We start from the raw sequence: 26588 nt of genomic DNA on the forward strand, positions 1-26588 counted from the left end.
TTTAACTTCATAATTAATATTTCCTTTTACACACTTTTAAAAGATTTTTCCCCCCAGTCCTCTCCAAGGAGTACCTGGTTCCTGTGAGCAAATCCATACTTACCTGCTCCCTGCCCCTCCATGGCTCCTGTGCCGTCTTCAATGCACTTCGGGCCTTCACTTGTCACCTTTCTTACAGAAGAGGTCACTTGCATGGCTGACCTCAGTGAGCTGTCGCATGTCCCCAGCAGTAATGTGCTGCTTCTGGACATGTCACCATTGAGGCCAGTCATTGGCTGACCCTGATCCCATTTGTGCAGAAATTTAAAGGCAGAGACCGTAAGTGCAGTGAAGAAAGCCACAGAGCCAGAACGGAGTGGCAGGGTCCTTGGAAAGGTCATCAGTATCTGATTGTTGGGGGTCTGAAACCCGGGGTCCCTGCTGAAGAGCTGTTTGAGAAAGTAGTAGTGCGCGGCCTTCTCACAGTATTCCCTAGGTCATGTGATGTCACATTCATTGGTCACATGGCCTAGGCACAGCCCAGCCCTATTGAAGTGAATGGGCTGAACTGCAATACCAAGTACAGCCACTATCAAATGGATGACACTGTGCTTGGGGAGCAGAGAGAAGGTCACAGCACTACTGTGAGCGTCAGTGCCTTTTCAAACAACTGATCGGGTGTCAAACCCCCCCACCGATCAGATACTGATGACCTGTCCTCTGGTAGTACTAGTAAAGTCTCAGAAAACCCCTTTAAGTAGCATGCTCCCCAAAATGAAATGTCACTAGTAAACAGAAGTTTTGCCATAATATAAAACATTCCTTGCTTCCATGTCTCAATTATGGCTTTTTTTAAATGTAACTTTTTCCATTGGTGAACCTTTATTGCTACCTTCTGGTGTGTCTCCAGCTTATAATGTTCACTATCTATAGCAGGGCTTCAGTGACTGTAACAGATAAATTGTACACCTATCACTGCTATGGCGGGATGATTTTGTTCTAAACTTGCAGTAAAATAAGTATTTATTAAACTAACAGAAACAGGATGTCTTTTGGTGCATAATTGGCCGTGTGTCTTGCAGAATACCCATGTATTAAATGTAATTTTCTTGTATTTTACTGTGTGGAAATGCACTAGACTAATACCTAGGCAATTGCATACAAATGCCTGCATCGTAAAACATTTCTAGTGTTTAATTCAGCAATACCTCCCTTGCCAATATAAAGTAATAAACAAACATCCTTAGAGCTGGCAACTAAAGTGCTGCGAGACAGAGCACATAATAACCTCAATTTTCTTTTCATGATTCAAATGGGGCCATTTACGAGAAATAAGAAGACCTTATTTATTACATTCATCTGCACTGTAAAAAATCAAAATAAGAATCAAGGCCTCCTCTTTAAAATAAAACTCTCTCGTTATCGAGAGTGCCCGCAAGCTAATAACTCAGGCGGGCCGTTAACAAAAAGGAGACTGAAATATGTCACAAGACCAATCAGCTCCCCCCGTGCGTATAGTGCATATTGTTTATACGGCGTCTTTGTCCGGCAGCTTTTTTTTTTTTGCATTTGAGATTTTCCTCCCTTCCATCTAAATTGGACTTCCAGTTCTGAGCTTTTGAACATACTTTAAAAAAATAATAAAAAAAATTCTGTTTTGGTGGAATTAATAGCAGAAAATAGGCTTTGTGTTACACAAAAAGAGCTTTGCTTTTTCAAGATTTTTACCGTCTAGCATTTTAATAATTTCATGTTACTTGGAATTGATACACTGAGTGATTGTACAAATGTAAAATACAGAAGGTTTTTCCCTTTCATTATTTTGCTTTTGTACTGTGAATAGATCATGAACATTCACCACTTTGATTTTATATTATCATTTATGCTCCTCCAACATTTAAAGGGGTATTCCCACCCTGCGTGTATGGAGCATCTGTCATGAACGTCTGATGGATGCTGGTCTGTGAACCCCCATTCTCCACATAGAGGCATGTCCCACCTCTGGGTCCAGCACCTATCAGACTTTTACTGCATGCACTATGGATATGCTGTAAATGTTCAAGTTGGTAATACCCCTTTAAAGTTTTTTTTTTTTGGTGCCTGTCCCCAGATTAGATCCTCAATATCAGATCTTTGGGAGTCCTACACCTTGCATCCCCGCCGATCAGCTGTTTTGAGGAGGTGCTGGAAACTAAACAGTGGATGAAGCAAAATGCTCCATCCACTGTGCAGTGACTGTGCCAGAACTGCAGCTAAACTCCCATTCAAGCAAACTGGAGCTGAGCTGTAGCTGGCTCCAGACAGCTGATCGCTAGTGGTGATGGATGTTGGACCCCCAGCGATCTGATATTGATGACCTAACCTGAGGATAGGTCATCAATATCGAAGTATCAGAAAACCCCTATACTGTAATAACTTTCTTATTAGTTGTCAGGTGCTATTGGCTTATTCCTAACGGGGGAATAATCTGGTGTAAAGCAAATTTTTAGCAATATATGGGCGAGAAACTAATTTTAAATTTGAAAAAAGTCCCTTCCTGAATCTGCTTTTCACATGATATCTAGAGCTGTATTTATTGCTCTAATGGGACTCTGTGGGCATTATATAGTAGTTGTACTACATGGGGGCATGGGAACCTAGAGGTGGGTTTATAACCTTACTTCTACAACACTATAAACCCCTAAAAAGCAGTGTTTTGTTTTTTTAACTGCATTATGTTTCATTTGCATATATTATATCTCCGCCTTTATTCCATTTGTGTTTTTTTTTCCCCCTCTAAATTTATGAGCTCAGACTAAATATATATCACAGATCTTATGTCTCATCATTTCTAGGTTTCGCCTGGAGACACTGGATGGGATGTATTTAGTTTAGATTATCACGTGGATGGACCGATTGCCACGGTAAGTCAAAATAATAGCAAAAAAAGCTTGATCCTGTTCACATGACATAAAACACTTGATTTGTGATGGCTGAAACTTGTTTGGGATTTTGCAGCAGGGATAATATGGCGGATTGTCACTGATGGAATAAATCATCTTTAATGCATTCTCTTGACATGTCAGTTTTAGTAAATGTTTGTATTCTCCATAAAAAAAAATCTGGAGCATGTTTTCTAAGAAGTTTTTTTTTTTTGTAATGTTCTTCTGTTATTCCTCCTGCAATGTTTGAATAAATAGATAAATGAGCATTACCTTTCTGCTTGCCAAAGGAGTGTACCTGTACAGGCTCACACTGTCCTATCAGTGCTGACTGTGTCAGACTGTGTGGGAACACGCACAATTCACAAGGAGAATGGTACCACCAGTGGAAATTGGAGCCAAGAGAACTGAGTCTTCTATAGAGTCCTTTCATTCCAAAAGTCTGTGCAGGTCCAACACACTTCTTCAGCAATGTTGTCATTTCTCCTGTATCTATGAGATAGGTTTAAAGAGGAATTTCTCGCCCATATTCCTTGGGGGACACAGGAAACCATGGGGTATAGCTCTGCTCCCTAGGAGGCGTGACACTAAGTGAAAGCTGTAAGCCCCTCCTCCATCAGCTATACCCTTCAGCCTGGAGAAGAGACTGCCAGTTTTTGCTTAGTGTCCAAGGAGGCAAGACACCCCCTGCTTATGCAGGGTTGTTTTCCTATGATTTTTTATTTTTGCGTTATTTGTTGTTTTTAATTCGGTTTTTTCTACTTACAGGGACAACAGAGGCGCATTAGACCCCTCCGTTTCTCCCGGGGTTGAGTTGCGCCAGTGCCGGTAATTCCGCACTGCCGCCTCCCCCACAGAAGACAAGGTGGACCAGGGCAGCCTCGCTCCCCTGCGTCCCGCCAGCTCAGGGTCGCCCGCACGCCAAGTCCCTCCCCCGGCTTCCTGCCACTGCGGTGCCAGGAGCTGAAGGGGCGACCCCGCTGGATGGATTGAGGGTGAAGACAGCGTATGGTGAGACAGGCTGCTCCAGCCTCCCCTTCCTCCCTCCCACCGCTGCTACAGGCCTCCTGGGCTCCCATGGCCACTGTTACTACATGGCCACTGCTACATCGTGCGCCACCCCCCCCCCCCCCCCCGGGCATATATCGGGACCGTTATCGGGCAGGGGAGTTTATCTGGGCAGGTCCTTGGCAGGGACGCTACCTTCAGGGGACGGCTGCAGGAAAAAAGCAAGCCGTCTGCCACATCCAGGCGCGGAGGGGGCCGCTTTCTTGGCGTGAACGGCGCCATTTCAGGCCGGCACTTCATGATCCTTGGGGGTTAAAATCATTTTGCCGCGCGCGCGCGGCTCTGCTTCAGAGCGGCAGAGAGGGGGCGGAGCTTCCTACATGCGCTCCGCTACTTCCGGGTTCATCGCACAGTGCTGCGTGGAATCCTCTCTGCAGTGCGATCCGAAGCCGGTGCTGCTGCCTCTCCTCCACAGCCTCCTCAGTCTGTTCCCCTTACCGCTGCCGCTTGCATCATCCGGGTCTGGTAGGACTTTTAACCCCCTCCGTGCCACAGTACTGTCGCTTGGGTGTTATCCCCGTTTCTTTCCTTGGGGTCTCCCACTTTAAGTGCAACATCTTTGTTCCACCATGTCAGACCCTTCTGCAGCCGCCAAGCCTTGGTACCATGCCTGTACTGCTTGTAGGGAACCTTTTCCCCGGGGGCAGTCTGATCCGCACTGTACTGCATGCCGGGCTCCACCGCAGCCTCAGTCGCCCGCTGTGTCGCTCCCTGCTGCCTCTGACCCGCCTGACTGGGCTAGATCCCTGTCCCAGGCCGTGGAAAGCCTCACTCATGTCGTGGGCCGCCTAATAGACAGGCCGCCTACCCCGCAGGACGCCACTCTTACTGTCGCGCCCTCCGGGTCCACCGCTTCTGCCGCTGCAGCGGGTTCACTCTCTTTTAGTGACCCCTCCCGAGCTAGGCACTCTCAGAAGCGTATTAGAGTAGAGCGAGCCTCCTCCTCGGATGCCTCCCTCTCCCCGCCACGCGTGCGCACCCAGACGAGCCTCTCCTCTCCAAAGGATTCGCTCTCTGAAGGTGAATTGGCGGTTTCAGATTTGGAAATGGACTCGGCCCTGCCGTCCAAGCTAGCCTCAGCGATGGGTCAACTCATCTCTGATATTCGTGACACCTTTAAGGTGCAGGATGATCCCCCTAGCTCGGACGCAGCTAGCGTCTCATTTATCAGACCCAGGCAGGTCTCAAAGGTCTTTCCAATCCACTCTGATTTCTCCTCTGTGGTGTCTAAGGCTTGGGCTCGCCCGGACGCCCGTTTTGTCAACCCCAAGAAGCTGGACATTTGCTATCCTTTTCCAGCAGATGTCGTGGCCACATGGTCTTCCCCACCCAAGGTGGACCCCCCTGTGGCCCGGCTGTCAAAGAACACGGCCATCCCTGTTCCCGACGGGTCCTCTCTTCAGTCAGCGGAGGACCGTCGCATGGAGACCCTTTCTAAGGGCATTTTTGCTGCCTCCGGTTCTGCTCTCAGACCGGTTTTTGCCTCTGCTTGGGCAGGGAAAGCAATTTCTGCTTGGGGTGCGCAGCTGGAACAGGAGTTGGACTCGGACGTCCCTATCCAGGACCTGCGTTCCTTGGCCCAGCTTATTGTTCGGGCCGGGAATTTTGTTTGTGAGGCCTCCCTTGATGCGGGAGCCCTTATTGCACGCTCCTCCGCCCTGGCAGTTTCCGTCAGGAGGGAGCTCTGGCTGAAGGTTTGGAAAGCGGACGCTGCCTCCAAACGTTCCTTGGCGGGGCTACCGTTTGCGGGTTCCCGCCTTTTCGGGGTCCGCCTAGACGAACTTATTTCGGAGGCCACGGGTGGTAAAAGCACCCATCTTCCTCAACCTCAAGCCAGGGGCGCCCCCCGCGGACGCCCTGGTGCGTCTCGTTTTCGGTCCTCCCGCAGGGCCTCTGGGGCTCCCACCACAGCTGCCGCTTCGGCTCCTCCCCAGGACAAACATAGGAAGCCGTTTTTTCGGGCGCAGCCCTCCTGGCGCAAGCCGCAGGCTGCCCGCACACCCGCAGCAAAGCAATCCTCTGCCTGAAGGCGCGCCCCCACCCACCCGGGTGGGGGGCCGGCTCCTCCTTTTCAGGGACGTCTGGTTGGCTCACGTCTCCGACGCCTGGGCCCTCGAAATTGTGTGCTCCGGATACAAAATCGAATTTGCATCCTTCCCTCCAGATCGGTTTTTTCGCTCCCGCCCGCCACGGGACCCGAAACGCGCGGTTGCGTTCTCCGCGGCCGTTCAAGCCTTACTGGACAGGGGGGTGATTACCCCCGTTCCTCTAGAGGAAAGGTTCCAAGGGTTCTACTCGAACCTCTTTGTAGTTCCCAAGAAGGGAGGTTCCATGCGGCCCATTTTGGACCTCAAAAAGCTCAACCGTTTTCTCCTCCTTCGACGGTTTCGGATGGAGTCCCTCCGTTCCGCGGTGGCTTCCCTGGAGCAGGGAGATTTCATGTCTTCCATCGATATACAGGATGCCTACCTCCATGTTCCGGTAGCCCGGTGTCACCATCGCTTCCTCCGATTCGCCGTGGGGGACCTCCACTTCCAGTTTGTCGCCCTTCCCTTTGGGCTGGCAACAGCCCCCCGGGTGTTCACCAAGGTCCTGGCCCCGGTTTTGGCCTTACTCCGTTCCAGGGGTGTTTTTCTGCTACCGTACTTGGACGATATCCTCATCAAGGCTCCGTCCCTTTCTCAAGCGGTTGCCAGCGTGGATCTCACTCTAGAGACTCTGACGAGGTTCGGTTGGGTCATCAACTTCCCCAAGTCCTCCCTTCCCCCCTCCAGACAACTGGTCTTCCTGGGAATGCTTTTAGACACGGGAGCGGCGGAAGTACGTCTTCCCTCGGAAAAACGTCTGATCCTCCGTGGGGCGGTTCGGGGTCTCCTTCTCCACCGTCGACCGTCCTTCCGCTTCTGCATGCGGGTCTTGGGGCAGATGGTTGCCTGCTTCGAGGCGATCCCGTTTGCGCAGTTTCACTCCCGCCCTCTCCAACGGGCGATCCTCTCCTCCTGGGACAAATCGCCGCAGTCTCTGGATCATCCCTTCCATCTATCGCCTCCGGTGAGGTCATCTCTCCGCTGGTGGTTACAGTCCCCTCTTCTGGGCAGGTCTTTTCTGCCACTCAACTGGTTGGTGGTTACAACCGATGCCAGTCTCTTGGGCTGGGGAGGCGTGTTTCCTCCCCGATCCGTCCAGGGCATTTGGTCTCCGTTGGAGTCCAAACTCTCGATCAATGTCCTGGAGCTGAGAGCGGCCCTTTTGTCTCTACGACACTGGACTCATCTGTTGAAGGGTCATCCAGTTCGTGTACAATCGGACAACGCCACGGCTGTGGCGTACATAAACCACCAGGGGGGCACTCGCAGCGCTGCTGCAATGAGGGAGGTCTCCAGCATTCTCCGTTGGGCGGAAGCCCACGTCCCGGCCCTATCGGCAATTTTTATTCCAGGGGTGGACAATTGGGCGGCGGACTTCCTCAGTCGCACCACTGTCGACCCCGGCGAGTGGTCTCTTCACCCGGAGGTATTCGAGGCCATTTGCCTTCGTTGGGGCATACCGGACGTGGACCTCATGGCCTCCAAGTTCAATCACAAGGTCCCCGCCTATCTGTCCAGGGCCAGGGATCCGGGAGCTTGCGGAGCCGACGCCCTCGTTCTTCCTTGGCGAGGCTTCGCGCGTCCATACATATTCCCTCCCATCCCACTCCTGCCCAAGGTCCTTCGGAAGATCGCGGCGGAAGGCGTCTCGGTAATTCTGGTCGCTCCGGACTGGCCCCGCCGGTCTTGGTATGCCGACCTCATGCTGCTCCTGGCAGACGCGCCCTGGCCGCTGCCCGCCAGGGAAGATCTTCTCTCTCAGGGACCGATCTTCCACCCGCGTTTAAGGTCCCTACGTTTGACGGCGTGGTTGTTGAGACCACCGTCCTGACACGTAGGGGTTTTTCTGCGGACGTCGTCCGCACCATGATCCGCGCCCGTAAGCCGTCCTCTTCTAGGATCTATTATAGGACCTGGAGGACCTATTTGGGGTTCTGTGCCGATCTGGGGATTCCTCCGCTCCGCTTTTCTCTCCCCACCGTTTTGTCCTTCCTGCAGAGCGGACTTGCCCAAGGTCTGGGTCTTAGTTCTTTGAAGGGTCAGGTGTCTGCGCTGTCCATTTTGTTTCAGCGCCCACTGGCCCCCCTTGGTCCTGTCAAGACCTTCCTTCAGGGCGTGGCTCACGCGGTTCCCCCGTACCGGCCTCCGGTACCGCCCTGGGACCTGAACCTGGTTCTCTCAGCGCTCCAGGCTTCTCCTTTCGAGCCTCTGCGGACGGTTTCCTTGCGACTTCTGTCCTGCAAGGTTATTTTCCTTGTAGCCGTCACCTCTCTTCGGAGGGTGTCCGAATTGGCTGCACTCTCCTGTCTGGAACCTTTCCTAGTGTTCCACCAGGACAAGGTAGTTCTTCGTCCGGTCCCTTCCTTCCTTCCTAAGGTGGTCTCCGCCTTTCATCTGAACGAGGACATCGTTCTCCCCTCTTTGTGTCCTTCCCCTTCCCACCCTAGGGAGAGGGAACTTCATCGCCTGGACGTTGTCAGGGCGCTCAAGGTTTACCTGGAGGTAACCAGCTCTTTCAGGCGTACTGACTCGCTCTTTGTGGTTCCGGAGGGGTCGCGCAGAGGGTTGGCGGCATCCAAAGTTGCTATCGCCCGTTTTGTCAAGATGGCTGTTACTGAGGCTTATCTCGCCAAGGGCAAGGTTCCGCCCCTCGGTGTTACCGCTCATTCCACTAGAGCGGTCGGGGCTTCCTGGGCTCAGAGAAATCGGGCTTCTACGGAGCAGATTTGCAAGGCGGCCACTTGGTCCTCCTTGCACACCTTCACCAAGTTCTACAGGGTGCATACTCATGCGTCGGCTGACGCTGCTTTAGGCCGTCTGGTGTTGCAGGCGGCAGTTGATTGATGCCTCCGGTGTTGGTCTAGTTTGTTCTGGTCCCTCCCTTCTGGGACTGCTCTGGAACGTCCCATGGTTTCCTGTGTCCCCCAAGGAATATGGGCGAGAAAAGGAGACTTTTGTATTACTTACCAGTAAAGTCTCTTTCTCGCTCTTCCTTGGGGGACACAGCACCCGCCCTTCATTTGGGTTTACAGTTGTGGTTCCGGCTTGGTTGCCCCCGTTGGGGCTTGACGGTTCTTTTTTCCGGTTGGTGGTTATCTTTCACTACTTGGACACGCAACTGGCAGTCTCTTCTCCAGGCTGAAGGGTATAGCTGATGGAGGAGGGGCTTACAGCTTTCACTTAGTGTCACGCCTCCTAGGGAGCAGAGCTATACCCCATGGTTTCCTGTGTCCCCCAAGGAAGAGCGAGAAAGAGACTTTACTGGTAAGTAATACAAAAGTCTCCTTTTTTAGCATAAATTGACAGGAAACTACACGTTATCTCTTTCTAAGACCTCATTCAGACAGCCGTAGTGTTTTGCGGATCCGCAAAACACAGATACCAGCCTTGTGCATTCTGCAATTTGAAGGCCGCACATAGCCGCAACCATAATAGAAAATGCCAGTTGTTGTCCGCGATTGCAATCATGTGACATTTTCCACTGTGTTGGTTCCATGTCCTGATGACATCATGTCTACATCTGAGGCGTGGCAAGATTTGTAAGGCTCTGACCTGTAGACAAAATATGAACAACCTTGACTCTGAGGGCGGTGTTCTGCTCATTCTTCCAGATTCTGCCACGTAGATGTGGTGTCAGTAATGATGCCATCTCTTAGGGCAAGGGTATTCCAGCAGGGCTTCAAGCAGGCTTGGATCTGTGATGTTCGAACTTGGAGGGGAAGGAGACGCAGAGACCTGATGCTTCAGACACTCCCCATGAGTCCAGCACCAGGATGTAAACAGAAGGTGCAGGTTACAGATTGCGTTTACTCTGGAGGGGTTAAAATACATTCAGAGCTTCATCATCTGACTTATATAATGCAGTGAGGTTGAATACTGGTGTTAGTTGTTTTTGTGTAAAGGGAAAACCCCTTTAAGATGTTTGACTTCCCTGTCATAGAAATACCTTGTTATGCCACCTTGTCAGCAGTAGTTACATGCAGGATCAATAAAGTCATAAATTATATCGATTATTGACATGGAGAAGGCCTCAAGCCATTTCTAAAGCTCTGGGACTTCACTGAATCACAGCAAGTGCCATCAGTTGTATTATCTGCGCAATACTATGTAAATTCTGACAACATGACCTGCTAAAGGCTACACTTGAGGTTTGGGTCCATGCACACAGTAGTGTGCTGAAGAATACCTTCCAGAACAGAATAAAAGGGGTTTTCTCACTTCAGCAAATGGCTCATGTAGACTCTTGTATAGGAATGAGCCATCCAATTGAAAGGAATGGGACGGCTTAGGTGTAATTACACCTGCTCGCTGCTGCTGTTGCAACGGTGAGCAGGTAAACAATGAAGAGAAGACAGCGTTGGCCTGAGGATAGGTCATTGATAAAAATAACTTGTACAACCCTTTTGTTAGGGACTCTAATATGTGTACGTTATATTTTAATATCTTCTTTGCAGAGATATGATGGATTGAAGTTACAGGTCCAAAGCCTGAAGAGAGATTCTGACAATGATGCTATGTCTCTTTATTTCTGTCGGGTGCAGTGTCATCATAGAAATCACATGTACATTCAAGTAACCAGATTCACCTATATCCACTTCCTGTGTTCTAATCTCAGATCTTCACTAAGCCTACGTGACAACACCACATGAGAGAAATCAGAGCAGCAAATGTGAACAAAACCTGGCAGTTTAAACCCCTTCAGCTGCCATGACGTACCAGTACCTCACGGTCGCTGAGGTAATGTATGGAGTGGGCTGCTGCGGTGAGCCCGCTCCATACGTGGCACGTGCCGGCTGTATAATACAGTAGACACCTGGCCGCAATTGAAGGGAACAGTGATCATGCAGAACCCCGTCATGTAACATTTCTGATGCCATGATCAACACAGATTGCGGCATCTGTTAGGTAAGCCTTACCTAACAGATGCCGCAATCTGTGTTGATCATGGCATCAGAAATGTTACATGACGGGGTTCTGCATGATCACTGTTCCCTTCAATTGCGGCCAGGTGTCTACTGTATTATACAGCCGGCACATCCATATGCACACTATGGAACTCCTAAATTCTAATTCCCTTTGTATCACCATTTTCTGACAGCCATAACTTCGGTCCACAGAGCTCTATGAGGACTTTTTTTTTGCGGGACAAACAGTAGTTTTTATTGGTAGCATTTTTGAGTTACGTATGACTGTTTGATCACGGTTATATGCACTACAGTAATACACTGATATGATCTATACGAGTGTATTACTGTAGTGCAGTGGCGGCCTGAAGCGCACTTCAACAAATGACACCGTGCGCTCCTGCTCTCAGCATGATGCCAGGCCTGGATACCACAGACTGCTCACGGCCGTATTCCACGGCCGTGTACATTCTGCCTAAGGCAGAGGGATGCAGTGAAATTGTGGGTCTCCAATCGGTTACCATGGCAGATTGCCATGGTAAGCTCCCTGCTAAGCTGTGCACAAGGCAGGGTGAATTCCAGTTTAAATCATGCCTATTTCCCAATTTTACGTATAAAAATATATAAACAATAAAAAAAAAAATAATATCAGGTATAGTTGCGTCCGAAAATTTCTGAAATATATTAAAATATTTTTTAAAAATTCCTGTGCGGTGAACACTGTAACAGAAAATAAATTAAAAACACATGATTCACAGTTTTTTCCCCCTCTCAAATTTTTTTTTTATAACAGTGATCAAAAAGTCATACGTAACTCAAAAATGCTACCAATAAAAATGACAGTTTGTCCCGCAAAAAAAAGTCCTCATAGAGCTCTGTGGACCGAATTTAGGAGTTCCATAGTGAAAAAAAAAAAAGTACTTGGCAGGATGGGAAAGTGTAGTGTATCATGTTTTTTCCATCCTGCAAAGTCCAGCAAAAAAACATGTAGGCTACAGTATCCTTGTGTAGGCCTATATATTATGTATTTGCATTACTGCAAATTTCGTACTCCTCCTCGGGTAAAAATACTCCTCAAAAATGGTCGGAGGAGTATTTTTACTCTTCTGGAAAAAATATAGTGCGACCTCTGCCCGGCACTTTAGGGCATTATTAGTATATATCATGGCTGTCATTTTTTTTTTATATTGGCTTCTCTATTGCCCTGGTGTGCTGGTTTTGCACCCGGTAGCCTAATAGATAGTATCGATACAGGGAGGAAGAGATGCCAGCTTTTCTCATGGGTCGTCTCCTTCTCGCTGGCTGTGAGCTGTCCCATCAGAGAAGGTGAGCTTTTTTTCCTCCCTGGCTGTGACGTGCTTCTGTCAGAACACTTCTCCTATTTTTGTGTCTCTCTCTGCTTTCCCCTCCTTTCTCGAACTCCAGCAGTGTTGGATTTCTTGGGACTTGAGCAGGGATCCCATTCATTTCTGTGGGATCACCGCTACTCTGTGATTGTGGCCGTGACAGCGTCGCCTTGTAGCCCTTAGCAGCAGAGTGTAGGGTCTGAGAAGATCCAATGAGGACAGCTTACACAGGCTGTAGATAGGAAAGCACAAACAAGGCAGTTGCAAGCTGAATATCAAGGGGTCTGAAAATGAATGAAATAATAAAGACTGCAGATTGTAGCATGTAACCACTGACATTTTAAAATCATTGTTTTTCCTGTCAAGGGTGTTCATAGCCTTTCATTTTATTGCATGTACTGCATCTGAACTCAAAGCCCCACTATACTGAGAACTAAGGATCCAGGTCACAGTTTGCAAAAGGGCGAGCATGCATGTGTTCATTTCAGTGGAGGGTGACTGTGCATGCCAGGGACAAGGGTCCCTTCTCCTAAAAAGAAGTGATACCGTAAAAAATTTGGTCTTAAAGGGGGTGTCTCACTTCAGCAAATGGCATGTATTAGACCAGGCATGCTCAACCTGCGGCCCTCCAGCTGTTGCAAAACTTCAACTCCCAGCATGCCCGAACAGCCTACAGCTATCAGCCTACAGCAGGGCATTGTGGGAGTTGTAGTTTTACAACAGCTGGAGGGCCGCAGGTTGAGCATGCCTGTATTAGACAAAGTCAATACAAGGCACTTACTAATGTATTGTGTTTGTCCATATTGCCTCACTTTTTGTACATTGCACGCATCCAGGAGTTACGACCACTCAGCGAATCCATCAGAGGTGGCTGTGCTTTCACTCTGTAGAAAAAAGTGCTGGCCTATGCACACTCCAGTCACCAGAGAGGCCTGTGCTTTTTCTTGGAAGCATGACCACCACAGATGGATTGCAGGGTGGTCATATACCCTGGATACGAGCAGTGTATAATTTGATGAAAAAATGAATCAAGCCAGAAAAGGAGGCAATATGGATAATCACAATACATTAGTAAGTTCCTTGTATTACCTTTGTCGACATGATACATGCCATTTGCTGAAGTGAGACAACCCCTTTTTAATACAGTCCTGATCAAAAGTTTAAGACCACTTGAAAAATGGCAAAAAATCATATTTTACATTGTTGGATCTTAACAAGGTTCCAAGTAGAGCTTCAACATGCAACAAGAAGAAATGAGTGAGACAAAACATTTTTTGAGCATTCAATTAATTGAAAATAACGATTAGACTGAAACAGGCTGTTTTTCAGCTGATCCAAAGTTTAGGACCACATGCCTTTTAAAAGGCCAAATCTGTGCAAAGATGTGGATTCATTGTCATTTTCTGTCAGTTAGTCACACGTTGTGATGGCAAAGGCAAAAAAAACTCTCCCTTTTTTGAACGTGGTCAGGTTGTTGAACTGCATAAGCAGGGTCTCTCACAGCGCGCCATCGCTGCTGAGGTGGGACGCAGTAAGACAGTCATTTGCAATTTCTCAAATGATCCTGAGGGTTATGGAATAGAAAAGTCAAGTGGAAGACCCAAAAAAATTTCATCTGCACTGAGCCGGAGGCTGTCCGTCAAGACACTGGACGATCCTTGACCCAAATTAAGGCCCTTACTGGTGCTGACTGCAGCCCCATAACCATCAGACGGCATCTGAGACTGAAGGGCTTCAAAAACAAAAAACGTCTTCAAAGACCTCGTCTCCTTGAACGCCACAGAACTGCTCATTTGGACTTTGCAAGAGAGCACCAAACATGGGACATTCAAAGGTGGAAGAAAGTTTTATTCTGTGATGAGAAAAAATGTAACCTTGATGGTCCTGATGGTTTCCAACGTTACTGGCATGACAAGCAGATCCCACCTGAGATGTTTTCTACGCCCCACAGTGGAGGGGGCGCCATAATGGTCTGGGGTGCTTTTTCCTTCAGTGGAACAATGGAGCTTCAGGAAGTGCAGGGGCGTCAAACGGCCGCTGGCTATGTCCAGATGTTGCAGAGAGCATTCCTGTTGACTGAGGGCCCTCGTCTGTGTGGTAACGACTGGGTTTTTCAACAGGACAACGCTACAGTACACAATGCCCGCAGGACAAGGGACTTCTTCCAGGAGAATAACATCACTCTTTTGGTCCATCCTGCGTGTTCCCCTGATCTAAATCCAATCTAAATCCAATTGAGAACCTTTGGGGATGGATGGCAAGGGAAGTTTACAAAAATGGACAACAGTTCCAGCCTTCGTGCGGCCGTCTTCACCACTTGGAGAAATGTTCCCACTCACCTCATGGAAACGCTTGCATCAAGCATGCCGAAACTGATTTTTTAAGTGATAAACAATAACGGCGGTGCTACTGAGTTCATGTTTGGAAGTTGGATTTCTGTTTTGGGGGGGTTTAGTGGTTTTTTGGAGGTGTGGTCCTAAACGTTTGATCAGCTGAAAAACAGCCTGTTTCAGTTTATTCGTTGTTTTCATTAAGGCCTCTTTCACACGGGCGTTGCGGGAACACCCACGATTTTTCCGCACGAGTACCCAAACCCGAACTTCTTCACAGAAGTTCGGGCTTGGGTTAGGTGTTCTGTAGATTGTATTATTTTCCCTTATAACATGGTTATAAGGGAAAATTATAACATTCTGAATACAGAATGCATAGTAGGTGATCAATTGAGGGTTAAAAAAAAATAAAAAAATTAACTCACCTTCTCCTCTTGTTCGCGTAGATCCCGGTCTATTCTTTACTTCTCAAAAGATGAACTATCGGCTAGGACCTGTGGTGACGTCAGATCACATGCTCCAATCACATGGTCCATCACCACGGTGATGTACCATGTGATTGGAGCATGTGATCTGACGTCACCAAAGGTCCTTTAGCCGATAGTTCATCTTTTAAAGAACTAAAGACCGGGAGAACTACGCCAACAAGAGGAGAAGGTGAGTTAATTTTTTTTTTTTTTTTTAACCCTCAATTGATCACCTACTATGCATTCTGTATTCAGAATGTTATTATTTTCCCTTATAACCATGTTATAAGGGAAAATAATACAGTTTATAGACTGTCACCTAGCAACCATGCGTGAAAATTGCACCGCATCCGCACTTGCTTGCGGATGCTTGCGATTTTCATGCAACCCCATTCACTTCTATGGGGCCTGCGTTGCGTGAAAAACGCACAAAGAGGAGCATGCTGCGATTTTCACGCAACGCACAAGTGATGCGTGAAAATCACCGCTCGTGTGCACAGCCCCATAGAAATGAATGGGTCAGTATTCAGTGCGGGTGCAATGCGTTCACCTCCCGCATTGCATCCGCGCGGAATACTCGCTCGTGTGAAAGGGGCCTAAGGGCTCTTTCACACCTGCGTTCTTTTCTTCCGGCATAGAGTTCCGTCGTCGGGGCTCTATGCCGGAAGAATCCTGATCAGTTTTATCCTAATGCATTCTGAATGGAGTGAAATCCGTTCAGGATGCATCAGGATGTCTTCAGTTCCGGAACGGAACGTTTTTTGGCCGGAGAAAATACCGCAGCATGCTGCGCTTTTTGCTCCGGCCAAAAATCCTGAACACTTGCCGCAAGGCTGGATCCGGAATTAATGCCCATTGAAAGGCATTGATCCGGATCCGGCCTTAAGCTAAACGTCGTTTCGGCGCATTACCGGATTCGACGTTTAGCTTTTTCTGAATGGTTACCATGGCTGCCGGGACGCTAAAGTCCTGGCAGCCATGGTAAAGTGTAGCGGGGGAGCAGCATACTTACCGTCCGTGCGGCTCCCGGGGCGCTCCAGAGTGACGTTAGAGCGCCCCAAGCGCATGGATCACGTGATCGCATGGCACGTCATCCATGCGCATGGGGCGCTCTGACGTCATTCTGGAGCGCCCCGGGGAGCCGCACGGACTGTAAGTATACCGCTCCCCCGCTCCTACTATGGCAACCAGGACTTTAATAGCGTCCTGGGTGCCATAGTAACACTGAAAGCATTTTGAAGACGGATCCGTCTTCAAATGCTTTCAGTACACTTGCGTGTAATTCCGGCAAGTGGAGTACACGCCGGATCCGGACAACGCAAGTGTGAAAGAGGCCTAAATTGAATGCTCAAAAAATGTTTTGTCTCACTCCCATTTCTTCTTGTTGCATGTTGAAGCTCTACTTGGAACCTTGTTAAGATCCAGCCATGCTAAATATGATTTTTTGCCATTTTTCAAGTGGTCTTAAACTTTTGATCAGGACTGTACAAAGCACTTACTAATGTGTTCTATTTGTCTACATGATAAATGCCATTTGCTGAAGTGACACAACCCCTTTAAATGCAAGCCTCAGATTCTCCGCTGATCATAGCTAAATTCCCATTTCATGGAAATTGTGGGAACAGTAAAAATACTTCAGTAGATTTGCAGTAATACATTTTCAATATTTTATGAATATTTACACAAGACATTGTATTGCACAGAATGTTCTTTCTACGGCTCTGCTTCTTTTTCTATACGGAACTTGTGATTCAAGCCATCACTTGGCATCTGTGAATACTCCAGTTACAATCTCACTAGGTCTAAATTGGTAATCTGCAGATAAATGGCTTTTATTTAATGCAATCCTTATATATGTGATAATTCATTTGTTCCCTTTCACATCTAAGCATGTCCTTAATGAAACAGTTCATTCATTGTGCTCCATTATTCATAGACTATCAACTAATTTGAAATAATTTGCAAGGCACTGTAAAATGCATTTAAGTACTATCATATTTGTACTATTTAAAATAAAATATGATGAAGGATTCATTAGATTTGATTAGAAAATAGCTGGTTTATTGTTCCAAGCGTTTTATTGCATAAAATCTGTATTTTACTTAATGAACCTATTATATCGCTTTGTTCAAGGAGCAAGTGGTATCTTTTTACTTGAGGATGTTTGCACTGAGGTCTGATCTAATTTGTATGCACATTTAAGAAGAGGCTGCTCCATTTTTATGGTGAATGAATTTGCTTGTGTATATTGTAGATTAGTGATATCCACATGATACTTGTACGGTATGTATGTCTTTGTGCATGCATATTATAGCCACTATCATCTTGGTCATATTTCCTCAAATTTCTTGGATGTTCAGAGGTTCCTTACAATATACAAGATCCCTTATAATAAATATCCCTAACAATTTATTTCCTATGCAATATACAAGACCTCTTGTATGGAATACATTTGAACTAGTTTCAGTGTTAGGCAGACTGTATCTCTAAAAAAATAAAATAATAATAAAAATAGCTGCCCCAGCAATTGAGTATCATGACCAAGAGAAGTTTCCTCCATCCACATGGGTTTTGTGTTGCCAAATGAAATGAAAGGGTGACCATGCTATACATGGCCAGCCAAGTCCACTCTTAGCAACTCTCAGGTCCCAGACGCAGGAGTTTATAAAGGCTAAAATCGTTTTCATGAGACATCCACTTTAAAATGTTGTGAATTGGCTAGCTTGCTTTGATCAGGGAACAGAGGGAACCCTGTGCCTTTTGGCTATCTTTATATTGACCTTGGCATGTGAGGGTTTAATTGTCAGCGGTTGGAGTTATCTCTGATCATAGACACTGCCCGCTAGTGTCCACTGCGTAACACAGCTGTCGTGACATCACCTGTCATCTTATGTCATGAACTGGTACCATCTTTAAAATCCAAACCTCTGCCGTACATGGTGGATAACATTGTATGGATTTGGACCAATTCATTTCAATCTGGCTATAAAACATGTGGACACTACGCTATGTGCTGTCTGCCTCCATATGTCTGTTCCACAGCCCTGAAAAAAGAACAAAAAAAAAACCATGTCCTATTCTTGTCCGTTTTGCGGACAAGAATAGGCATTTCTAACACAGTGTAGGACCTGCTGAAAGGGAAAATGTGAGATGCTTGCGGAAAGAAAATCTGATACGGCTGTGTGCATGAGGCATTACTGTGTGAGGGATTGTTTTTTGCAGGGGAACTTGTAGTTTTGATTGCCTTTTTTTTTATTGCTTTTTATTCAGTTTTTAGTACATGATATGTCCCATGTATGCATTGACAGCAGCATTTGAGGGGATGAACAGCTAATTAGATGTGGATGAGTGATTATATGAGCAAATGCTCATCTTTTCACTTCTTTTCTGGAAAAAAACAAAGCAAAAAACTGGTCTCCATTATGAGTGACAGAGCAAGTATGCTCTCTGATTGATATGGAGGAAGACAACATACCTGGGATGATCCATCTGTACAGGGAGGAACCTCTTTGATTTTCTTCTTCTTCCATGCTGCCCGCTCACCCTCCTCCAGCACATTTGTTGCAGTGAGTGCTGATAATACAGTATATGCTTCTGTCGCTACAACCTGCTGTAAATTAGGGTAGATTTACTAGAAGTAACAAACTAACACTAAGAGGGTGTAACGGTATACGTTCCTGGAATACTACACACTTGACTAGCCCGATAGGAACGGTAAAAAATCGAAATAATAAATCTTTAATTGATAATAAATAATAAAAGCATAGGGTGTAACCCCACCAGTATTAACCAACAGGCTTAAAGAGATGTGCCTGCTGTGTGGCTAATGAGTCAATATACAAAACCTCACAGCAGAAACAATGGATCAAGTGGTGCGCAAACGCTAGTATGAACCTCCACTTAATAACTCACGATCCATTGAACACACCTCCACTAGACTAAAAGAACTCTGATGGCTGACTCAAAGGAGTCAATGGTGTGCCTTCAGATGAGTATCATAGAGCAGAATTAGCGTGCCTATGATATACAGTAGTCTAGAAGATGGCGTTCACTGCCATTCAAACGCGGCTAACTGCCACCTGTCAGTGTGCCTCAACTGCTGTAAGGCAATCAATACATCCGGCTCAACGCATTTCCGTGTCTATATATGGTGGGCACTTCATCAGGAGCTCATTACTGTAAGGCGCACTATAAATACATTATAGACCAGTCACTGCCTGGTGCAATGACACTCGGGTAAGAGCATCAGTGCTAGGATGGCCGCGTGAGCGCCAAATTTTAAAGGGAAAACACCCCGCCTCCCTGGGCGTCACTAAGGACAACCTGCAATTAGGATCCTAGAACTGCGTTCTTGGCCTTGTTTAATGCCAGAGTCTTTGTAAAATGTGACTACAGCTGATTTCTAGCATAAAGAGACCCCAGACGCTGGAGCCAGACTCATACAAAACAGTATTGTCCTATTCTGCTTAAATGAACCCTGGTCGGGCTGATCAGTAGGGAAGGGTAAGAAGGAAAAGTCAGTCCCTGCATTAGATATTGGAAAGGGATTTGGGCATTCATACGTTTTTAAGGATTTTTATATTGCTGGACTGTTCTTCGGGTAGGATATCAATATCTGATTGGCGGAAAAGTGACATCCTGCGACCCCTGCCAATCAGCTGTTGTCGCTTTGTTCCAGAAACCTAACTACACCGTTCTGGCCACTCTGTAATGGGCAGAGCTTTTTACCGCATCGCTGCTAGTGCTACCATTAAATTGAACCAGCTACCCAGGAACAGCTGAATGGTGAGGCTGGGTACTGGACCCCCACTTATCGAATATTGATGGCCTATCCATAGTAGAGGCCGTCACTTTAAAATACTGGAAAACCCTTTAAAAGGGTGTCCATCTTTCAAACACTTTTGGGCATCCCTCTGCACCAGACCTGTTAAAGGGAACCTGTCATGTTGTACATGGTGTCTGAGCTGCAGGCAGCAGGATATAGCGCAGGTGAAGCTGAGCAGGTTGATATATATAGATTGGTGTGAAAAGGTTCACTAAAGCTTGTATCTTATACACCTAATTTCCTGCTCATTCTGGGCTTTGACGTGAAGGAGGCGGTCCTGTCAGTGATTGACAGCTCTCTGTATGCACAGTCATAGAGGGAAGGCTGTCAATCACTGATAGGACCGCCTCCTTCACGTCAAAGCCCAGAATAAGCAGGAAATGAAATGTATAAAATACAAGTTATACTGAATCTTTTCTCACATAACTATATATTATTCTGCTCAGCTTCTAATATTCTACAACACGGTGCCCGTAGCTTACATTTTCAGGGTGATAAGTTCCCTTTAAGAGAAACATCCTTACATTTTCTACAGCTCGGTTCTGACTACTTCAGCCTATTGCTAGGTTTGATGCACTCAGGTCCCAGCTTGTAAAGTTATGGAACAGATGGGGGCTATGTGTGCCGCTGAAGCCAATGACTGTCCGCAGTGGTGATGTATCCCCAAGTGGCTCATCACAGGTTCTCTGAGAATTGCTTGAAAGCTGGACAACCCCTTTAAGTCTTTTCTGCTGACACTTTCTTATTCACATGATCACTAATGTCTCTTAATTTTCTTTTGTAGGTTATGGGGGGGTGGGGGATGATAAACGTTTAGGTTATAATCTTTAGGGCCCATTAACATGTCATGGTTGATCACTTCTGAAAGCTGTGGGCCCGCTCATGGTTTAGCTCCCTTGAATGGAGTTAAGCCACGAGCAGACACCCACTACGGCCGCAAACGGTACCTGATTGTGTTTTTAAGCCTCCGGCCTGAGTCGTGGCCTCCCATTGAAAACAACGGGAGGCAGACACCACGTGGCTGCATCAAAATTATGCCAGTGCAGTACTTGAAATTATGCATGTCTTAATTTTATAACTTTTTAATGCTTTTTTATTATTATAAAGACAGGTAATTTAATAGCTGTCCTGGGTAGCACACCTGAAATCATCCCCCCTTTCTTTCTGTATTTAAATCCAGGTATTTACCAGAGAGTGCATGAGTCATTATCTCCGAGTGTTCAACTTTCTGTGGCGTGCCAAGAGGATGGAATACATTCTCACCGACATTTGGAAAGGGCATATGTGCAATGCAAAATTACTGAAAAGTATGCCAGGTATGATACAGAAAACATGCTTGTGAAGATGTAAGACCTGGATAATTATTAGCTGCTCTCATATTTGCTTTGCAATGAAATATCTGAATGGTGAACAACATATCTTTCTTCAAATTGAAGCATATGTTGTGTGATCGGCACAAGGGAAACGTGAGGGTGGTCTTGTAGAAGTTTACCATGATTTATGCCCCCACCTTGTCACACTAGAATAAAGCCACAGGACAGACGTTTAGTGATTAAACAATTTAATTCTTAATTTTTTTTAGCCCACTTTAGGAAGAGGGGAATCGTAGAGATGGAGATGCCGATGCCACAAATGTCTAATGTGCGAAAACCCCTTTAAATAAATTTAAGGGCAGTCTCTTGCCTTTGCCCAGATCTGCTTCTTATATTTGCAGCTATTAACATGTAACGGTAGCTAATTTTCTCTATAGAAATGATGCAATTTCCTGCTGTAAGCTTCACTATTTGCTTTTTTCCACTTTATTTGCTCACAGACACAACAGACCATAATATCAATATTAGGCCTGGTTCACACGTTTTCTGATTGTGATGCTCAAACCACATCAGAATCAGCGTGAAAAACCTCAAAACCGCCTCCCCTTGTGAGGCGATGGGCGCTTTATTTTATAAAGCCCTTGATCTGTCTTGCAACGTTTTTCGTCGGGTTGCCACACACACTGCTCAGCTCCTTTGAATGAGGCTAACCAGTGTGCAGACTCATGGTAGGAATCGGAGGTGTAGCCTCAGCCTTTTTTATTTGGGTTCCACAAAATGCTCTTGTGATCATACCAAAACTGGCCAGTCTATGTCATGTGTATGGAGTTGTCCTGACTTTGCCCCGACAGATAATGTAGTGGGAAGGAAAGGTTGGGCATGTTGAATTTCAATGGCTAATCCTTTTGGTCTCTAGGGAGAAGATAAAAATAATTGTCTCCAACTACTTGAGGTAGTGTTATTGCGCCAGGAGGTATCGAAAACGGTGGACCACCAATACTCCACACCCCTCTATTGCCATTAATCTTAATGGATAGATGCACACTCACCATCTTTCCGTTCAGCATTTTCTATATTTTCCATTTTTTGATGTAGGACTGATCCATTCAAGTCAGTGGGTCAGTGAAAAAATTAATAAATAATTTCCATATCGCTCATGTGAAATAAGCCTTAAAGAGGACCTTTCACCAGAATAAAACATCTAAACTAACTATACAGACATGTAGAGCGGCGCCCAGGGATCCCCCTGCCCTTACTGTTATCCCTGGGCGCCGCTCCGTTCTCCGGTTATCGCCTCCGGTATCTTCATAGTTAGGCTCCACCCAGTGGAACCTGCCGGCGTCTCATTCTCCCATGCTGTAGCGCTGGCCAATCGCGGCGCTCAGCTCATAGCCTGAGAGAAAAAAAAACCTCTCAGGCTATGAGCTGAGCGCTGCCTAACTATGAAGATACCAGAGGCTATAACCGGAGAACGGAGCGGCGCCCAGGGATAACAGTAAGGGCAGGGGGATCCCTGGGCGCCGCTCTACATGTCTGTATAGTTAGTTTAGATGTTTTATTCTGGTGAAAGGTCCTCTTTAAGCCCACAGCGAGCAGGCAATCAAAAAAACATATCTGGTGAGACAGATGTGTTTGTATCGGATTTGTAATGAAATCCAGTTGATATCCCATTACAGTCAATGTAGGATTGGCACACTCAAACATGCGGAGCCCCACGGAGTTGAAACAATTTATTGTGACTACGTTTGATAAAATATAATAAAATACAAATAAAATTGAATTAAACAATGATTGTAGTTACTCCTATATTGTTCAGATCAACTTATTACAGATACTAATAGGTATCCTAAACTAATAAGATGCTCTGAGTATTTTCAATGACGGGTGGGCCTGCAATGATATACAGTGGAGTCTCTGTACATTCGATTGCAGATCCTAACAACAAGGTATCATCATGCAAATCGCACTCTGTGTCGCTACAATTCATACATGTACAGGTTTTTCCAGAATTACCGATAATAAATATTCGGAAAAAAACTATTTAAATTTTCGGAGATTGCCGAAAATAATCTTTCGAAAAAAAAAAAAATTCTGAAAGATTTTTCGCATCAAATTCCGGTTATATTCACATACGAAAAACACTAAGAGAGTCTTTATGCAAAAAAAAGCATGCAATAGTTCTCTATATAAGCACTGTATTACTATCTCTTTGTGCTTATAATCACTACAGTCCATGCATTTACTGATTGTTATATACTCGATTTTTCATAAGAGTCTCTGCATGCATCTATATTCATATTTTTTCAAGGATTGTCGAAAAAATTATTTTCAGAAAGATCTTCGGAAAGATTTTTCCACACAAAGTTCCGATTACATTCGCATTCAGAAGACAACGTTACGAAAGTCTTTATGCAATATTCACATGCAGTAGTTCTCTATATAGGCACTGTATTGTTATCTCTTTGTAAGATGTAAGTTTGAAATCAGTACCAATAACCCACGCTTGTGGGCTTAGGCTACTTTCACACTAGCGTTTAGGTCGGATCCGTCTGGTATGTGCCCAGACGGATCCGCACCTATAATGCAAACGCTTAGATCCGTTCAGAACGGATCCGTTTGCATTACCATGAACAAAAAAAATAAAAAAAATTTTTTTTTTTTTTTTTTTGTTCATGATAATGCAAACGGATCCGTTTTGACTTTACATTGAAAGTCAATGGGAGACGGATCCGTTTGAAAATTGAGCCATACTGTGTCAATTTCAAACGGATCCGTCCCCATTGACTTACATTGTAAGTCTGGACGGATCCGTTTGCCTCCGCACGGCCAGGCGGACACCTGAACGCTGCAAGCTGTGTTCAGGTGTCCGCCTGCTGAGCGGAGGACAAACGGAGCCAGACTGATGCATTCTGAGCGGATCCGCATCCATTCAGAATGCATTAGGGCTGGACGGATCCGTTCGGGGCCGCTTGTGAGCCCCTTCAAACGGAACTCACAAGCGGAGCCCCGAACGCTAGTGTGAAAGTAGCCTTACCTGTCCTTTTTATTCAGCTGGTTTTTCTGAGTAGTTGTTACTTCCGACTTTAGGCCGGCGTCCCGGTCTTTGCTGTGTAGGCGTCTTAGTGCTCTATATTTCGCATGGGGTATATCCCCAATGATGATTTTCAGCTGGTTAAAGGCAGGTTAAACCAGTCATGGGAAAAATTTAGGGCCCTTTTAGTAGGGCAATTAACGGTAACAAATGAACATTCCCTATAATTGCCTCACTATGAGCGGAGGCAATGGCTGTATTTACATGCAGCAGTCCTCTCCTCTGTATCGGGACAAATGATCGCCACTGTGATCGCTTATCCCTGTACAGAATCATTGCCAGAAGCAGATCACTGTTTGCACAGGTCAATTCTCCTGCATCGTAACACACTGCAGATGTGAAAAAGATTTACCCAGATACTGCTTTACCTGCGGTGACATTTAGTGTTTTTTTATTATTTATTTATTAGATCACATATTTTAGTCATGTAGGGTTTCAGGAAATCTGTATGTAGACAAGAGTGTTAGAAAATGCTTTTAAGTAGGTCATGGACCTGTTGTGGGGACATCCCAAAAGAGTTAAAAGGCCTCCTATTTTGAGTGTGAATTCTTAGCGCACTTAAATACAATTTATGTCACAGCCAACAAAGCAATTTAATGAAGACTAAATACAGCAAAGTACATTAAATACCATTAGTAAATGGGGCTCATGATCCTGTTAGGTAGGATCAGCTAGTTGTAATGCATGATAAAAAAGTGCCTTTTTTTATTACTATAAAATGTACCTTTTTCAGATTTTTCTACATTATGCATATGTGATTTATAAAACTTAGAGTATGGACATGGCATTAACTCAATGGATTTTCCACAGCACACTTTTTTAAAATTTGAAGCCTATCAGTTTATGCTGCGGATCTGACTCTGTGCAACACAGAGGGTGAAGTCGGTGGCAGATCTGCATCATTTATCCACCGAAATCTGCAGCTGCAAATTCTGCATCAAATTGGATTTTCTGCCCCAGACTAGTCATGCGTGGTGTCCGCCTTTTAACAGCACATTTTGTATTACGTTTTAACACATCTTTAAGTGGGTTGTCCAGGGTACAAAATTTTGTTTCAAAAAGCTTTGCAGTAAAACAAAAAAATACTTGTCTCTTCCATCCCCCATTACTTCAGTGCTGCCAGTGGTCTCCCCACTAGTCTCCATACACTTCCATACAGCTGATCACATGCTGTCTAGCCACCTTGGGGATGTTGTCTGCTTGTATAACGCTAGACCACAGAGGCTAATGATTGGCTGCAGCAGTCACTTGGTTAGACTGCATTTGATTTGCTGCATGATAGCCCACGCAGTTCGTGATTGGCTGTTCAGGTGTTTCCTGCGTATCAAAAGGACAGGAGGAACAGGAAGCTGGTGAGGGAGAGTGAAGTGTTGGAGTGGCAGTGGAAGGGGTTGGTGAGGTGAATATTGACTTTATCATATAATTCTGCTTGTGTGAAATTTAAATTCTTTTAAAAAACAAAAAGGCTCCTCAAACTGTATAGTAATAAACTACTGGAAAACCATTTAAATTCACACAAGCAGAATTACATGATGGAATTCTAGCTGCCTGCAGCCACCACTAGGTGGAGCTCTGGAGCTTATTGCATAGTGTAGACAGCTCGGACTGCTAAAAAGGTATTATGAAATTAGCACAGAATATTGGACTTTTTTAGATGAAATCAGGGAAAGCTGCCCGTATCTGCCCCTGTTTTTGTTGCAGTGCTGAATCCCTGAGGTTCACAGACCGTACATGCCTTACACAGATGAGATGATGCACTTCGGAGTGAATTTCTTAAATTATTTTTTGCACCAGTTTTCTGGCAAATAAATGCATACATGTTGGAGCATACCATATTTGCACTAGAAATTTTAACGTTTTATTTCTCAGGGACATTGAAAAGTGGTAAGGAGGGGACTAGGCTACTGTTGGTCATAAATTAGGAGCATCCTTTGGCAGTCTGTGCACCTAAAGTGAAAACTAGCATAAAAAAGATAAATATGGGAATATGGGACCTACCCTCGCCACACTCCCTTCTTGGGAAAGTGTCGAGGGCGACATAGAAATGCCACTTGTGCCTGTTTAGGCGCAATGGCATTTAAAAAGTCGCAAACACAAGGTTTGCAACTTTTTCACTCCAGAAACTTGGCGTGTTGGGAATAATAAATTCTCCCCTTTTAACGATGGTCAATTTTTCCATAATTTCAAACCCCTTTTAAAATAAAGTACATATAGAAATGGTCTCTCTGATTTTACACAGAGTTTAATGGAGATGCAA

The 26588-nt window shown here is 45.8% G+C and overlaps 1 protein-coding gene and 1 long non-coding RNA gene across 4 annotated transcripts in view; one reads left to right on the plus strand and one right to left on the minus strand.

Annotated features, from left to right (window-relative positions):
• The window catches only part of TUBGCP3 (tubulin gamma complex associated protein 3), a 151348-nt gene that overhangs the window by 106247 nt on the left and 18513 nt on the right, over positions 1-26588 (plus strand). For all 3 annotated transcript variants that reach the window (XM_040425207.1, XM_040425208.1, XM_040425210.1), the window contains 2 exons: positions 2814-2882; positions 21108-21243. In XM_040425207.1, coding sequence (XP_040281141.1) covers positions 2814-2882; positions 21108-21243 — 205 coding nt within the window. The remainder of the gene's footprint in view (positions 1-2813; positions 2883-21107; positions 21244-26588) is intronic.
• Positions 505-25686, minus strand: LOC120995782. The gene is made up of 3 exons (XR_005777666.1): positions 25675-25686; positions 17978-17982; positions 505-618 (listed from the first exon to the last, which is right to left on the minus strand). It is a non-coding gene; the product is annotated as an uncharacterized LOC120995782 (long non-coding RNA).

Source organism: Bufo bufo, chromosome 3 (genome assembly GCF_905171765.1).
Source record: "Bufo bufo chromosome 3, aBufBuf1.1, whole genome shotgun sequence".
Taxonomy (NCBI): domain Eukaryota; kingdom Metazoa; phylum Chordata; class Amphibia; order Anura; family Bufonidae; genus Bufo; species Bufo bufo.